Source organism: Limulus polyphemus, unplaced genomic scaffold, assembly GCF_000517525.1.
Source record: "Limulus polyphemus unplaced genomic scaffold, Limulus_polyphemus-2.1.2 Scaffold1678, whole genome shotgun sequence".
Taxonomy (NCBI): Eukaryota; Metazoa; Arthropoda; class Merostomata; order Xiphosura; family Limulidae; genus Limulus; species Limulus polyphemus.
Window position 1 is genome coordinate 161,954 of NW_013667288.1, and position 17,825 is coordinate 179,778.

Sequence of the window (17,825 nt, forward strand, 5' to 3'; positions counted from 1 at the left end):
GGGCTGGCTTTAAGATTTTTTTTAAATTATTTTAATTTAGTTTAGAGGATGGAACACCTGAGATGGACTAATAGGTCTCATGTTATCCCAAAACATTATGTTATGTTAATATAAAGAAGTACTAAGTTGTTTTTCTCTTTTGCAATGACTTACTCAAATGTTTGGCCATAGTTAAATGTAAACAAATAAGAAAAGTATCCCGTTTGTGATATTAAGTACTACATTTCAAGCAATATTATGGATCACTGATAATTTTGATTTCACAACTCATAGTCATGGGTTTGCAAGTTTGAGAAGCCTAAAACACAGCCAAACTCACTGGAACCAAGTACAACAGTTTTGAGTCCTTACCTCAAGTTTGGGTGTCTTTCAGTTAGAACATTTTATTACAGACTGCTGGATGTCTACAACAAGTATACGGTGAGAAAGAAATTTTTACTCTAATGTTAAAAGAAAAATATTCACAATGTCTCTTCTAACAAAATTCTCTATACACAATTTGGTAGCATGATTTAGCTAGGGTTGATTTATATATATATATATAGCTTTCTTTTTCTTATTATAATCATAACAAATGTTTTTATTTCATTCACAGGTTTTCTCATGAGAATGTTTTCATTTCCAGATAAAAGCAAAATGACAGCTATTATGCAAAATGCCCCCCTTCATTGGTCAGCAATAAGTCTGAGGGTGTAGCATTGTATTTACCAAAAACAAACAGATTACACAAAGTGAACTGCAGATTATAGCAAAAATATCTACTTAGTATATAAAACAATCAGTTTATAAAGCACAGCACCAACAGCCCATTGTGTAGCTTTGTGCTATGTGACAAACTGCTTGATGAGTAGAATTGATAAGCTAAATAGGGTATCCATTTTCCAATAAAGTCTTGTTTATATTTGTTATTTTTACGTTAAATGCAAAAGTACAACTGTCAATTTTATGAGTTCTACTAATTAAGACACATTGAATTTTATGTAAAGAATTTTTTTATAATAATTATGAATACTATAAAATTTCATTTAAAGAATTGAGGAACAAAACTCTGAAAATTAAAGTATAAACCAGTCAACATGGTCTTATGATAGGAATCAATAGTAAAACCTTTACTAGATTGTATAACTTGCATATCCAGGAGAGGAAGGGTACTTTAGTTGTCAGATTCATATGTGAACCTAATGTTTCAATATCATTTGGACAATCGTATTCTCAAGGATTTTCCAAAGTCCTGTTTTATTTAAAGATATTTTATAGATATAAGTTTCAATGAAAGTAACATCTTAAAATAGATGTATATTACAAGTTTTTTAAGAAAAATACTGAAAACTGAACTTGCCAGACAATGTTTAACAACCTTAAATGACAAAATTTCCTAATTTATGCATGTTGAATCTTCAAACACAAAACATGTCATTCTGCTCAGAATATGATGGGGAACTTTAGAGAGTAACTAATGTAATGTAAAATTGTCTAAAAAAGTTACTTATCTAAGAAGTGAGAATTTGATCTACAATCTGCTGTAATGGTTTCAGAAGTTCTGTTGTGCAGTTATTTGTTATAATTAAGCTTTTTTAATTTAGATGCTAAAAAGCTCTTGTAACATCTAGTTTTCAGTATATTTTATGAGTAAGAGAACTATTTGGTAATAAATGAGAGATAAAAATAGTTTAAATTATAGAATTCTTATAATGCTAAGTTATCTTTTGTGCTTTTACTACTTACTGAAATGCTTGTGAATTTTTTGGAATGCATACAATAATTGTATGATAAGCATGTGTATAACTGATCATAGGGAAACTGTACAAAGCCCCCAGTTTCTTTGGAAGGACAGCTGTTGTGGAGAGAGTTCTTTTACACTGTTGGTTATGCAACTCCTAATTTTGATCAAATGAAGGGAAACCCTCTTTGTAAGCAAATCCCTTGGAGCAACAACCCTGAATTTCTGGAAGCCTGGACAAAGGTGAAATGAAGTTTAGATATCCAATATACTTCAAAGAAATCTTATTTTCAAGAGTTATTACAACAATTATAAATATCCAAGTGCTCAGAAAAGATTTGGAAAGTCTAGTAAATCTTTTATTTTTAACCCTTTTGTGGCTGGCTCGTGAAATTTGCAGAAATTGAGTCGTGAGTTTCACTTGTACAACAATTCTGAGATTTCTTAACGTATCCTCTCATGGTATGATTTCAGTAATGATCATAAATATCTTGTACACAAATAATGACAGTTTTTATAATTAAGTGTTTTTACTAAAAGTATGTTATTTTTCTATTGTAGTCACTTGCATTCAAACTATTAACAAATCGAGTGCAAAGTTATTCATTTTAAGTATAAAAATACTTTTCTTCATCTTATAGTTTTCATATTGCATTTGCATAATCTCTAGAACTTTCTAAAGGATATCAAAATATTTTTGAAGGTAAATTTTTATATTTTATTTTTCATTTTCTCTACCACATCACTATCTCTAGCTATTATCATCAACGTACAATGCAACAAAATAATTAAAATTAAGAAATAGAAAAAAAAATACATACCTTTAATTTTTTGTAGAAAACCTTTAAAGAGTTTGTTTTTGTTAAATTTGTAATTTCATCTCTTTCCTTTTCACGTATAGTTAATTGTTAATGTTTTATTTTCCCTTTTGTCTTCTACAACTTATTATTCATCTCTATACAAGTCATTGGTGCCCTAGAGGCATTTTACAGTTTTTTTGGGATACATGCACAACCCTTCGGCAAAATATTTGTTCAGCGTGTAATATCATAAGCCTTCAGAACGGACACAAAGTATGATGCATATTAAAAAATGTTTAAACCTTTTAATTTGAATTTTAAAACATAACTAATATAAAATTAACTAAAATATAATAGTAAGACCTAAAACAATTTAAACTGTATCTCTAACTATAACATATTTAGGTAAGAAACAACCATAAGTGCTATAGTCAATCAAGTAGCCAACAATATAAAATATTATACTACAGTCAGTTACATGTATTCCGTGATGACAACTGGATGTCAATTTGAAAATAACTATTTAGTTTATACTGTAAAATGAGCCCTTTCTAATTGTTATATACACATGTGTAAGTAATGTTTACATGGAAGGGATAAAGCTCCAACAAATCTGTTGAAGGTGGGTGTGGCAGCTGTCAGGGGTTGAAAACAATTGATTACTTGTTTTAACTGTATTCATTCAGATTACTTTGAAAGGAACAAGTCAGATAGTTATGTAAGCATCTTAGTGGCTAGATCTATTCTATTACCATTCTTTATTGAATATACAGAGAGCCACAGTAGAGATTTTTCATAGCTTGTTGGTCACATGACAATACATCTGAAGTTTTAAGTAGTTTTTTAAAGATTAATTTTGTAATAAAGGACTTAAAACTTCAAATCAAAACACACATTATAATATTAAATTCATTCACACACATTGATATTTAATTAAGTTTTGAATGTAACACAGTGACTTCCACAGAAAAGCGTTTAAAGGGGCTCCCAATGTGAAAAGGTTAATAGAAATGTATCATTAGTCTATTCTCATGTGAAGATAGTTTTGTAACATGTTAAATAATAGATTTATGTAACCTCTATCTTTTGTTATGAGTTATTGTAGTTCTTTTAAAACATTTCTATTATATTCATTATTGAATGTTATTCATTAGTAGGTAGGCTGCCCCAATTCTAGAAACGATAGATAGTGACTTATTAAAGTCTGGATTAGATCTTTTTTTTTTGTGAGACATATGTAAAAAAGCAAAAACAAAATCTGCATGTGAAAATCATATAATTTTTGGGTTGTTTTTATTGTACTAAAAATTATATGATAACAGTGGAGATTATTGTATTATTATTGTTAAGGTATTCTTAGAGCTATTTTTGTAACTAAAGTTTGGTTATTTGATTACTGTGAAGAATTATATAGAATACAATTTGTTTTATGTCAGTACTGAAGAAAAGCTGGGTTCTGATCATTAGTTTATACTGTCAGATTGCAATGTTGTTTCTACATTGTTCTTTTAACCTTAATAGTAAGTATGTTCTTCAGACGTTATGACTATAAAGGGCAATGGATTTCCTATTAAAGCTGATGTTTCCAAAACTTTTCACCCAAGGCACACCTGCAACTATTAACAAAATTGTGACACACACACCCCTGAATGCTGTGCTCTAGTAAGGTGAGAATAAAGTCACACCCATGGGTACTTCAATCAGACAGTGGTAAATAAGATGGCTTGTGATTGTATTTTCACTTGTTCATCACCTTGACCTTATTATTATCATTTATTTTAGTGTAGTTTATGTTTTAAAAGGGCAGTAGAAAGGTGGAATATTTTTGCAGGATATATGTATTTGTGTGTGTGTGTGTGTGTGTGTATTATTTTATGATCTCTTGTTATGCACCCTTTGGGAAATACTGACCTAACTTAATTTATGGATATATTTTTATGCTGTTTTGTTTTCTTCTTAGGCTCAAACAGGCTTTCCATTCATTGATGCTATCATGACACAGTTAAGACAAGAGGGATGGATTCATCACCTTGCTAGGCATGCTGTTGCTTGCTTCTTGACTCGTGGAGATCTCTGGGTCTCTTGGGAACATGGGATGAAGGTATAATAAAATAAATATCTTTAAGTACGTGTTACCAGTGGCAGTTATACTCTGTTAAATATTATTTCAGAAGCTGTTTTTATCTTGTTATAAAACTTATGTAGTGTGGTATTTGTGATATACCCAACTACCTGTAGATATTTTTGTTGCATGCTTTGGTTTTGAGTACGTGCTAGATGAGACACATTACTTTACATTTCTATACAATATGCTTGATAATGATTTCCCCCACAAAAAATGCATTAAGAGCACAATATCTTCATTGTTGAGTATTGTATTTTGATTTTGTTTCCTATCACAAATAACAGTGAATATTTTTCTGTTTATATCAAAATGGGAAACATTACTTGAGTGTGTGTTGTTTATTACTGTATTTTCAATACTTAAGATAATTGCTGTATTTTCAATACTTAAGATAATTGCTGTATTTTCAATACTTAAGATAATTGCTGTATTTTCAATACTTAAGATAATTGCTGTATTTGATTTTATGTCCTTCACTATTTCTTCTTACAGACTGAATAATAATTAACTTTGGTTTTGTACCTGCTACTGAGTTTGTCCGAGATATGATTATGAGGTCTGTATTTTAAAGTATTTAAACCTATACAACCTACACCTTTTCCAGTAGGTAGAGGAGTAAAAATATATATATACAGAACACGTTTATAAAAACTAATAAATCAATAAACGGACATAGGTGACATGGAAAGGTGACCTTGAAAAATAATAAACCAATAAATGGGCATTGGCGATATGGCAAGGTGACCTTGAAACACAGTAAATTGTATTTCATCTTAAGAATACAGTAATGTTAGTACAAGTCAAGTTGAATATGCCCTCTAATAAGGTGTATCATGTGATATGAATGATATTTTTTGCTCAAGTTTTAATATTGGGTAGCTGTAACAGTTCTATTAAATAACTGATGAGTGAATGAATGAGCTCTGATATCAAACTCATGTTTTTAACTACTGTTCCTGATGATTTCACATGATAAGTAGATGCAGTTTCAAAATCACTTGGCCATTTCGTTTTTATTCCTTTTTACTGGCTAACAAAGCTGTAGATGTTATGCTTATCCAACCATATCCTTGTTTATACACAAACTTATTTTGTGACAGCTCTGTATATTCCAAAACATAATGCTTATTTATTAATGGAATATTTGAAGGCTTAGAATATTTTGATAGTCAACATTAAACAGTTTCTTATTTTATGCTAGGGCTGAGTACTTGGGAAGAGCTTTTGAATTAAATTTAGGATTTCAATTAAATAAAGGCTGGTAAACCAGTTTCTTATGACAGAACTGTGTTGGTAACAGTAACAATAATTTGTAATTAATTTTGTGTTGAAAGATATAAAACCTGTTAAGTTGGTTTGATTCACTAGGTGTTTGAAGAGTTTCTCCTTGATGCTGACTGGAGTCTCAATGCAGGGAACTGGATGTGGCTATCAGCTAGTGCCTTTTTCCATCAGTATTTTAGAGTCTACAGTCCTGTTGCATTTGGAAAAAGTATGGACAAAAATGGAGATTATATCAGGTAACTTATTATTTCATTGGTTTGAGAATAACTGCAATGACTTATATTTTATAACATTGCTTGGCTCTAATAATTTTTATTATTAAAACACTTGATATAATTATCTTGTATCTTAGGTGTGTGTGTCTTTTATCACAAGATTTAATTTTTAACTGTTAGTTAACATTCCATAAATTCATTATATCTGGTTGTAATTCATCTATTGTAGTAAGTAGGCTTAGTAGAATAGTCTTGGACAACTCCTGCTTGTTTCTAGAGTGGATCAACATCTCCACTTCAATACTGAGGCCTTTTTCAAATCAAAGCAATCTTCAAACAACAATTAGGCTTAATGTCACCACTTTTGCAGCTTGATAACAAGCTTTTATTTTGGAGACATTTGTTATAATCTACATATAAGTAGTTGTGCTAGTATAAATAGATACAGTGTAACAAGAGTTTGATAATATCACTCAAGTTCCACATCATGTAGCAAAACATAAAAACAGCAACATCTGGTTTGAGTATACAAAAGTGTAACCTGCTTTTTCTGATTAGAATTGATACAGTAAAATAAGCAGTTTAGCTTTTTCCATTTTCAGCAAAAAGGTCTATACACACACATGTATTCTGCATGGAAATGCATGCTATGAAAATCTATTGTCTTATTTTACATGTGATTGATGAATTTATGTTAGTTTTTGATAATTCGGAACAAGGGGATTTCAAACTGCTGAGACATACAGATCATAGTTATGCAGTCCCTTTCTTTTATTAATATTTATTTGTATCTTAAACAATATCTGATAACTCCAATGTTTGGAAATAACTAATTTTTGAGAGACAATTGTCCATAGAAAGTAAAATTATGCTTCAGTTCAAAAGAATGGAGTTCTACAGTTTTGTGTAAAATTAATTCTGAAATGTATTAGTTTTGAAGAAATGTAACATTTCATATCCTAATATGAAACTTATATAAGGGTTAAGTAATGCTGTAAACTCTGGATTAGTTTAAAGATGGAAAATTTTTGTAAAAAAAATAAGCATTATAAAATGTATCTAGCAGTCTTTGCTGTTATAAATATAGGGTGAGAGAGTTTTTATATTAAGCACAAAAATCCATTTTTGCAGTTTTAGGCCAGAACAGAATCAGTACAGAAAAATCTTGCATAAAAAATGAATTTGGACGTGGCTCATCTGGTGCTTTTTTTTGTTTAATTTCATATTCAAGTTGGCCCTGTATTGGCCAGGTTGGTTACGACGCTTGTCTTGCAATTTGAGGGTTGCAGGTTCGAATCCCTGTCCCACAAATGTGCTCGCCCTTTCAGCCTGAGGGCATTATAATGTGACTGTCAATCCCACTATTCATTGGCAAAAGAGTAGCCCAAGAGTTGATGATGGGTGGTGATGATTAGTGCCTTCTCTCTCATCTTTCACTGCTAAATTAGGATGGCTAGTGCAGATAGCCCTCATGTAGCTTTGTGCAAAATTCAAAAACAAACAAATAGATATTCGAGTTATCTTTATAATATACTCGTGCATCTTTGCAGTGATTTATTCCACATGTCTACTACTGCTGCACGATGATTGTGCGTGTGTTGGCAGAGTTGGAGGGAAAGATTTGTTTTATAATGCTCAGAAATTTTTGGTACTGGAAAAAATTTTCTGCTCCCACCCATAAAAATAAGGTATGATATAAGAATATAAAAAAACAAAGATGAAAAGTATAAAATAATTAAAGAAATCATATTAAGAAACATTAAATAATAATAGAAACGTCATTTTTTTCATAACATGTAGTGAAAATAGAAATATTTGGGCTTTATTTGAAAGAGAGAAAAATTATTTATATTTTCCCCAAACAGCTTGCTTTATTTCCACATTTCAGTGTTACTCCCGTGTCAAAGATATATATATACCACTGTCATGAATAAGATGTTAAAACAAAAATACTGTATGAACAGTTATTGGTTGGAGTTTATTATAGGCTTAACTAACACTGTATTCACAAGCCCTGGTGAAGGAAACATGGTTTTTGTTTTCTACTTGTAATGTACAATAGCAAAATGTTCCTGAAACTGAATTAGGATACATAAATGTTTATGTATAACATAATATTTTATCTATAAAGTAGATAATAATATTTTCAGTTAAAGGATATGTTATAGATTTTTGCAGTTAGGAGCTTCTTTAATACTTTTCTTTGTAGCTTTATACATAATTAAGATGTTTTGTTTGATATGACTTTCACAAAATAGAGCATTTAAACATATTAGCTGCAAGATGACACAATGCTAGATGTGTAGAAACTTCAGCTAATAATCCTTTTAATGATTTCGGTATTTCCAAAATTTGGGTTTTCTTACTCTTTCAGAAAATATCTTCCTGTACTGAAGAAAATGCCCTCAGAGTACATTTATGAACCATGGAAAGCACCACTGAAGGTAGAGACATTAAAGTACCCAATATATCATGATGTGATTTAAAGAAATAGTTTTAATATTTCACTTTTACCAGACATTTACAGGTTGTTGTTTTTTTAACTTATTTGGAATAAAGCAAGAGATGACACCAATGAGTTGAGAAACAACAAATCTCTAAACTTTCGTTTTAGGTTCAACAACAGATAGGTTGTGTGATTGGGAAAGACTACCCAAAACCTATTGTTGATCATGACGAAGCCAGGAAGAGTAATTTGGAAAAAATGAACAAAGCGTACAAAGAAAACAAAACATCAAATGAACAGAAGAGTAAGTTAAACTGTTTGATTGAAGTTATTTAATTTGCTTTATTTTAGTCTCACTTCAAAGACACCATTTTCTTTCATTTAAAAACACTTTACACCATGTTTTTTAGGTCACACGATATGTTAACTCAAACTTTATATCTTGTCTTCTTTGATGATGCATATATGAAAGTCTCTTTATTGCTAGGTTACTACAAAAAGACATAACTCTTTTATGTATTCACATGTTATTTTGATTTAAGCAAAAGGTTAAGTTTCATTTGTATAAATGGTAAAATTGTAATCAGATATACTTGAGCAGGATCCTCAAAAGTGTTCTTTCAAAAATAAGTAAAACCAAAAGGGTAACAAATATTTTTATTTCTTGCTTTTGAATTTCATATGTCATGTTGTGTTGTAGCCTACAAAGTGCATGATTCATGGCATGAGCACATTTTACTGACATCAAGACAGTATTTGTGATAGTTTATTAGATATGAAGAACATGTATAATTTGCTTCACTACTAAATCATAGCTTGTACTGTATAAGACTGAAGAACTCATCACCATACACCCATCATGCTCCAGTTACCTAATGTATATATTATCTTTTCATATGACAATATAGAAAAGAAATTCTGATGCTTTTTAATTATTTTTTAATTTCTGAGATATAGACATAACAAAAGTTATTGTGTATTTAGTCTGCTAGTCAGGAAAAGAAAATAGAGCTCATCATTTTATGTCTAAATCTTTAATGTAATGTTTACGAAATTTCCATCAAATAGCTTAATTTACACTTTATACATAGAGGAAGTAATAATTAACAGTATGAATTTAACAATTTTGTGTTCCACTTTGGAGATAAGGCTTAATGAAATCATAAGCTGTGTTTAAGGCTTTGTGTGGATAGCTGTTTCATGTGAAGTTTATATGCTTTCAGCAGTTTCACGGTTTTTATTTTCATTATTGATATGACTATTTTCTGATGTGATTTATTTGACTTGATAATGTCTCTTTTAGAAAAATCGACTTTAAATGATGACTAACACAATTAGATGATTATATATATTACAAATAAGATGTTAGATACAACAGATCAGACTCAATAAAGTTCTGTCTGTTTTCAAGATACCAGTTATAGCATACAATACAACATTTCTTCAAAATTTTAACTTTCTACATAAAGTTGAGGTCTGATCTAGGTAGTTAGCTTGCTTTGATAAGAAGCAAATGAGAATCTTAGAATGTATTATAAGCTAATATATGAAGGTACATTATTCAATTTACAGTTTTACACTAGCAAGGAGAGTATAACACTGTAATTAGCCTTTCTGTATCAATGTTTTCAGTATTACATGACAAGTTGTCTGCTCAGCTGTTAACCCAAGATCTTATCACTTTCTATAAGTACTAATAACCAGTAGGATATTAAAAAAATGTTTCAGAATAGCTTAATTTAGTTTACTATGATAACCAGACGTCAGCCTTATTAGTTAATATTGATCGCTCAGTTCTGGTCGTCTCTCAAAAAACAAGTACTTTTGATAGTGTCCTTTTTCTTCTGACTCTTTCTGTTCAGAAATCAGATGCTTGCTCTCAGTCCCTGATTTATTTTGTTTGCTTGTAAATGTTTTTCTCAGCATATCATTTGGAGTTCTGTTTCCAAAAAAATTTTCATGCGTCATAATTAGTTTCCAGTATCATCAAAATATGGATATATCATCGCAAATATGACATATAAATCTGGAAAAAAAACGTACATACAGAATGATAATTTCAGAACATACAGCGAATTTTCCAAAAATATTTTCAATATTTTTACAACTTTGTGTGAAATAAGGTTTTAAATATTAGTGATGCAAGATGTTTCCATTAGTGTAGCAGACTTTATGTAATTCATTTTTGTAATGCTTTTTATTTTCTACTATTTTAGTATTTATTTATTTATATTTTTGATTTCAATTACTAGCTACCAACAAGAGGTCATCAGAAGAGACAGTGAGCAGTTTGTTGTCTCCAAAGAAAACTAAATCCTAGAACAAAAAAGATTTGAAGGGAATCAAGTATCAAGATTTGTGTAATAGAATTTCAGAGAGATACTTTCTATTTTCATATTAAAGTTTGTCATTAGAAACAATAAATATGAATTTTTTGATTGTATATTATTTCTAATCTTTAAAAGTAAACATTAAAGACATTCACTTAATGACAAGTGCTGAATTGAATGATAGATTGGACGTCATATTTATTTTTAGCACTTTCAATATTTTACATTTGATCTAATGGTTAATGGTTTTAATATGCAGAATAATTAGAAAAATAAATTGGCAGTAGCAATGCTGCATATTTTCCAAATCCTTTATAAATATACGTTCAGTGTGGTGAGTAAAAGTCATCTCAAAACACCATACATATACTCACTAAAAGAAGCCTGTTATTGTTCTTTTCATTTATCCTTGTCCAGGGTTAGTAACGAGGGGTGGAATTCCCTGAAACCTGTCTTTGGCTTCATATTTATTTTTAATCTATCAATACTTGACATGTTGTTTAATGGTTAATGTTTTTTATACACTCACATAAATTACACATGGAAAGCTTTGAGGGTTTTTATGGGAAAAAAAAATAATGGACCATATTAAAGTATTGTCTCTAGTTTAACAACATAATTAAGAAACTAAACATATTGAAATCTTCTAAACTACAAACGTCATTGTACTGACAAATTTTTAAAATATTGCAAATGTTTAACGTAAGTTGTTTTAAGCTGATTTAGCATAAATGAGAGACATATATTGTAATCATTTTAATCTAACTTAATTTCATAATTCAAGTAGCATTTTTAAAATTTGAATCATTTTAACATTGTACTGATACATGTGAAAGAGAATAATGTAAAACAAAATGTGTTCTTTTATGTGTCTTATGATAGTAAAAGATAAGTAGTCTTAAAAAAATTGTGAGGCAGAAGATGTAACTGTGCTAAATTGTATATGCAAATATAAATATGTGGTCCTGTCACCTCTTATACCTAAGAAAATTATAAATTGATTTGTCAATTTATAAATGTCTATACTTAATTCTCAAGTTGGCTGAGAGTTATATTTGTTGATTCATAAATTGTCGTGTTGATTTATAAATCGACTTGTATATGTAAAAAATAAACAAATAGTTTAATAAAATTAAGCGTACACTTCACGACTTGTAGATTTATTAAAATGAAGGAGTAATGATAAATTAGCGTGCAGATTTGATAAATCAACAAAAATATTTCTCGTCCAACTTGTGAAGTTATAAATAGTTGTGTTATTTATAAACTCACAAGTTGTAGATTTAATAAAATGAAGGAGAAATTATAAATTAGCGTGCAGATATGATAAATCAACAAAAATATTTCTCGGCCAATTTGTCAAGTTATAAATAGTTGTGTTATTTATAAACTCACAAGTCGATTTAATTTTTTGATGGGTAGCAGAGGTGAAAGGACCATGATTTATGTAATATTTAAATTGAACGTACAACTTGGCTTAAATTGCAAAGTATTTTTAAATTAGGTAATGCTGACTGAAGTATAGAGCACATAACTATGAATAGATGAAACAACTGCAAATCCCAGAATATCTTAAAAGAGCTTCTATTGGCTCAAGGATTAGACTTAGGATCTTAACTTGAGTGATAAATAGGTCTATAGATTATACTGTATATATGGCAAAAACTACTAATTTTGAATAACTTAGCAGAGTGATAGCAACCAGTCAGCTGCACACTACCATCCATACTAAGGGATTGACTGTCACTCTTATAATGCACCCATAGCTTAAATTGAGAGAAAGATTTTGTGGTATTGTGCAGTTTGAACCTAGCTTGACAGCTCAGAAATCAAACAGCTTTTTCAGAAACTACCACAGGACCAACCCATGCCCTTGAACCTGGCTTGACAGCTCAGAAATCAAACAGCTTTTTCAGAAACTACTACATGGCCAACCCATGCCTCCTAAAGCTTTATAACATTTGGTTTTGATAATAAATTATACAGTTTGAATAATAAACATAAAATTTCTGGTTGATGAAAGTTTAACTTAACTTAGAAAAAAAGAGTATTGTATATTGTAAACTTGTTACAAGTCACAGAGACAAAAGGATCTTAAATGGGCTAGATGCTTGCTACTCTTTTAGTGTATAAATTTCATTTAAACCAGAGAAGGTTTTATATCCAGGCATGACTGTTTTATTATGTCAGGTTTCTAATCTCTAATTATTCAGATTATTTAGGTCAGTTAGTGTAGTTTAGTTGGCCTTCACAGATTCCAAAACGTTTTTCATATCATGCATGTGTTCAAAATACAATAGGTTGGTGTTTTTTCTGAGTGCAAAGGTACACAATGGGGTGACCTGTACTCTGTCTATCGTGGGGAATCGAACCCCAGATTGTACAGTTGTGAATCCATAAGCTTAGGACTGACCCACCAAGGGACACTATAATAATACCTTGTGTTTTGTATGATCATAATGTCGCACTATAGAAGTAGGAAATCGTCATAACCCTCATATCGTGTTTAAACTTTTTTATTACAAGTGAAATATGTACATTTTGTTCTAAAATGATAACAACCAAGCAATAGAAACACACACCAAGTCTCATGACAGACTGGTTCAAAACTATCGTGAATAAAAAATCCCACTTAGTGCGTTGGAAAAGGGGGTGAGGGCACTTTTCATTCTATCCCAGTAAAAATGTATCAAAATTAAGATAAATATTTTGTAGAAAAAGCAAGAGAATGTATAAAATGTAATCCAGACTCTAAGAATTTCCAGTGTCCTAAGGCGAGTCCTGAACCCCGGCCGGCTTTAATGGGTTTTTCTGTGGCGCACATTCCCTCGCTTCGGTCGGTCATTAAACCCTGCCCCCCCCCCCACTCCACTTTTAATTTGTCTCCTACAGTTAAAGCCTGCAATCTTTTTTATTAATTAAGTAGGTAACAATATCTCCCGTTACCACAGTGTCAGTATTGAAATATGTACATTTGTAACAATATCTCCCGTTACCACAGTGTCAGTATTGAAATATGTACATTTGTAACAATATCTCCCGTTACCACAGTGTCAGTATTGAAATATGTACATTTGTAACAATATCTCCCGTTATCACAGTGTCAGTATTGAAATATGTACAATTGTAACGACACTATATTCTAGAAATTAAACTTATTAAAACAGTACTAGAACAGATGCGGTTGTTTCGATTACCCATAGTTTTATTAAACCACTTGGTTATGATGTTGGGAGATTACGCAGGTTAAAAAAATCAGTTAAAGACAAATGTAAGAAACCCTGTAACCCGAGCGCTTTCGAAATGTGGACCTCTCTTCCTCATGGACAAATAACCATGGTTTACTCTCCAATCGAATTTCAAGCTTTCTACAAATATACCTAAAACGTTTTGGGTTATATCCTTCTTATAAGTAGATATGTTCATGCATATTCATTATCGAAATCTGTTCTATAATACTTGAAGGTGAAGTCGCAAAAATGTGACGAAACACTGGTACTCACATTTTATACAACTTTTTCCTCCCTCTGTTTCTTTTCTCAGAATGATTAATTGAATGCTGAAACTTATTCAATAACAAATTAGTAATCATATAAATATACAAGAGTATATAATAGTATTTCAAGGTTTGTTTCTATTTTTTACGCTGTTCATAATCTTTGTTTTGGATGATGACCTATGAGCTTTTATTATCAAATTTAATCATACCTGGTTGCTTATTAGACTAGATAATAACTGAACTTTGGACAACATGAAGACATTTTTCAAACCCACCTACTAACCTTCAATGTAGTAACAGGTTGAAGAGCAAGTATACTTGAGTAACAGTTGAAATTGTTAAGTTCGAATAGTTAAATGTCAACGGTATGTTATTACGACTTACTATGATCTACGCAATGGAAGTTACTCAGTGTTTTATATGGTGGAAGGAAGATATCGGTCAGATCGGGAGATAAGAATCAGCTTGTTTCACCGTGTTCTTTTCGTTACGATCTTAAAATGGCAGACAAATATGGGACTTACTCACTTCAGAACAAAGATGGCGACGAGGAGGACGTTGAGAAGGACGAAGATTGCACTGGTTGTCATGAAAGTGAGATGGAACATCATTATGGTCCATCTCAAATATGTTGTATACCGCTCCCTCGACTCTTGTGGTTGTTCGTCAACTTTGTTGCTCCAACAATTATTTTCTTATTAAGTTATGTTTCGGATATCGTCAGTGACGCAGCCGTTTCTGCTCGTCATTACGCAGACGGGAACATTTGGTGGTTCGCTCTGACTTTATCACTAATATTTACCCCTGCCATTATGTTTGCTCTTTTTGGAATACTAAAAGTGGCTAGAGACCAAAAGATAATATTTCCAAAAAAATTACTTTGGATTCTGTTCTACGCTGTTTCGGCCGTATGGCTCATCATTTGGCCGCTGTTCAGGTTAGTAATGTTCTCGAGCGTGTCCAAATTTTCATTAACTAACTTCTGACCCTTTAGGTGGTAAGATGAAAACTACCATGTGTATGTAAGGCGTTTTTACTTTTCCACCGTCATTTGGTTTTTCAATATCACTTGAACCTTTCATTGCGTTAAAAAAAGGATATTTAACGCTTTTTGTAATTTTTGTATGTATTGCAAAGCTACTAAGGTAATCAGTCGCCGTCCCAAACTGTTAACTACTGAACAGAGGGAAGGCAGCCAGCCAGTCAGTAGCACCCTACCACCTACCATCCATATTATAACATATTTCCGGATTTTTAAACTCAAAGGTAATGGCAGAGCAATCTACGGGTTGCGGGATCGAAACTTCTTGCTGAATACTCACCCTTTCAGCTGTGGGGTGTTGTAACGTGATGGCCAATTCCATTATTCGTTTGAAAAGAATAGCCCACGAGTTAGCAGTAGGTGGTGTTGACTAGCTGCCTTCCCTCTAGTCTAGCACTTCAAAATTAGAGATGACCAAAAATAAACAAACCTGTGGCGATAATTTCAAATTTAAAAACTAGTAGGTTTTTGTTTATATTTTCTTTTTTTAAATTGGCTCGAATTTATTTTGGCATTTAATTAAGCATCATAAAAGTATTATTTATTTATTTTTTTATACTGGAATAATATTTTACGTGGTGGTGGTTCACTTTTATTATAATGTGATTATATAAATTGTTCAGTGTGTTTGCATCTGACGGCTAGAGAATTATTGAAAATATCGTTCAGAAGGACAGGTGAACACACAGAAGATTTTGTTTTATGATGTATACCAAAATATATCCATTAGCTCGTTCTCATTTTTATAAATATATATAAAAAAAGCGAACAGTCACGTAAAAAATCCGGAGCATTGAAACAAATCAAACATGTCATTTGAATCGTCTAGAACGGCTAACGGAATGGTTTAACAATTCAATTACAAGTGTGGTTTGAATGCTCAATGATTACATTATTCATTACGCGCCCCGTCTCCCGGTAGCTCAGCGATAAGGCTGAGGCTTATAACGCTAAAAATCGGGTTTAGATGCATACGGTGGACAGAGAAAATATAGCTCATTGTGTAGCTTTGCGCTAGCCTCCAGTGACACAGCGGTATGTCTGCAGACCTACAACGCTAGAATCCGGGTTTCGATACCCGTGGTGGGCAGAGCGCAGATAGCCCATTAACTTTAAACAAACAAAAAAGCTTTGCGCTAAACAACAAATATTATTCATTGCATTCTGGGATGTTTGTTAGCAAAGATGATAATAATTATTCACTTTTTTAGGTATTTAAAAATGCTGTATTATGGTTTCAAGATTCTCACAAACAAAACTCGACAAATGGATTACATCAAATACTTGAAAGAGGTGGAAAATGAAGACGCTAAGTTTCAGAAAGTGTTCAAGGCGTTCCTTGAATCAGCTCCCCAGTTGTTGCTTCAGCTGTACATCCTGTTGTCAAACCCGCCCGAAGAACAAAATGCTTATACAGGTATTAGCTTAAATAACTTGCACAATTACGTTGATTAAGTATTTATATTACTTTTTACAGTTTTCAATTGTTGTTTTTTTCATCCGACCCTCACTTTGTCGTCAAATACCAATATTTCTATGTATGTATTGAAATGGGGGGTGAGACGAGATTGATATTGTTTAGCGAATTTTCTTTTTTTTTTTTTCTAGACGAAATTAAAAAAAAAGAGTTTAATATTCTCTTGACAGTTTGTATAAGTTATTTGGAATATTAAATACACGGAACAAAACTTCATAATTCAACCGAGCACCAACGAAGTAACGTACACCACACACACAGTTTCGAATAGCTCATTTTGCGTATTTAATCGAAACGTTAGTTCGCCTAAAATAAGAAGCAAACTTCGTGAAAGTGTTGGGAGTTTAAAACTAAACCCTGTTTGTTTAATTTTAAAAGCATTTGACACTTATACACCATATTGATTCTATTGGGGAAAATTATATCATTATTTCACCGACTAGCTTCAGTATTATGTTGCTAACAAACATCGTTTATTTGGCGCTATTTCCAATAAGTCAACCCTCATCAGGTTCTTTATCATGATATAAAAAACCTGTTTAGTTTAGATATTATATTATTTTGAAAACAAATGAAGTGCGTGCTGTTCATTTATCGCTAAAAGTCGCAGACACCTACCGTTGAAGAATCCTAAGCCCAGCAACAACATAGTATATATTTATACTATTAAGAAATATAAGTAAAAGCCTTTTATTTTGACAATTGGCGAAAGACTTAAATTTTCTACTTTGACATTCATATTTCTTTGAAAATGCCCGAATTTTAACAATATTAGATACACCTCGTTCGGCATGGCCAGGTGGTTAAGGTGTTCGACTCGCAATCTGAGGGTCGCGGGTTCGAATCCCCGACCACCAAACATGCTCGCCTTCACGCCGTGGGGTACG

The 17,825-nt window shown here is 31.5% G+C and overlaps 2 protein-coding genes across 3 annotated transcripts in view; both read left to right on the plus strand.

Moving 5' to 3' along the window:
* Positions 1-11,033, plus strand: part of LOC106464532 (cryptochrome-2-like) — a 25,070-nt gene extending 14,037 nt beyond the window's left edge. For both annotated transcript variants that reach the window (XM_022392263.1, XM_013924676.2), the window contains exons 6-12: positions 274-420; positions 1,796-1,963; positions 4,481-4,621; positions 6,014-6,165; positions 8,519-8,588; positions 8,759-8,894; positions 10,843-11,033. In XM_022392263.1, coding sequence (XP_022247971.1) covers positions 274-420; positions 1,796-1,963; positions 4,481-4,621; positions 6,014-6,165; positions 8,519-8,588; positions 8,759-8,894; positions 10,843-10,910 — 882 coding nt within the window. In that variant the 3' untranslated portion in view covers positions 10,911-11,033. The remainder of the gene's footprint in view (positions 1-273; positions 421-1,795; positions 1,964-4,480; positions 4,622-6,013; positions 6,166-8,518; positions 8,589-8,758; positions 8,895-10,842) is intronic.
* Positions 11,034-14,646: 3,613 nt separating this feature from the next.
* The window catches only part of LOC111087048 (XK-related protein 7-like), a 4,450-nt gene continuing 1,271 nt past the window's right edge, over positions 14,647-17,825 (plus strand). Inside the window, exons 1-2 of the mRNA XM_022392264.1 lie at positions 14,647-15,356; positions 16,673-16,878. Of these exons, the coding sequence (XP_022247972.1) occupies positions 14,920-15,356; positions 16,673-16,878 (643 nt within the window). The 5' untranslated portion in view covers positions 14,647-14,919. The remainder of the gene's footprint in view (positions 15,357-16,672; positions 16,879-17,825) is intronic.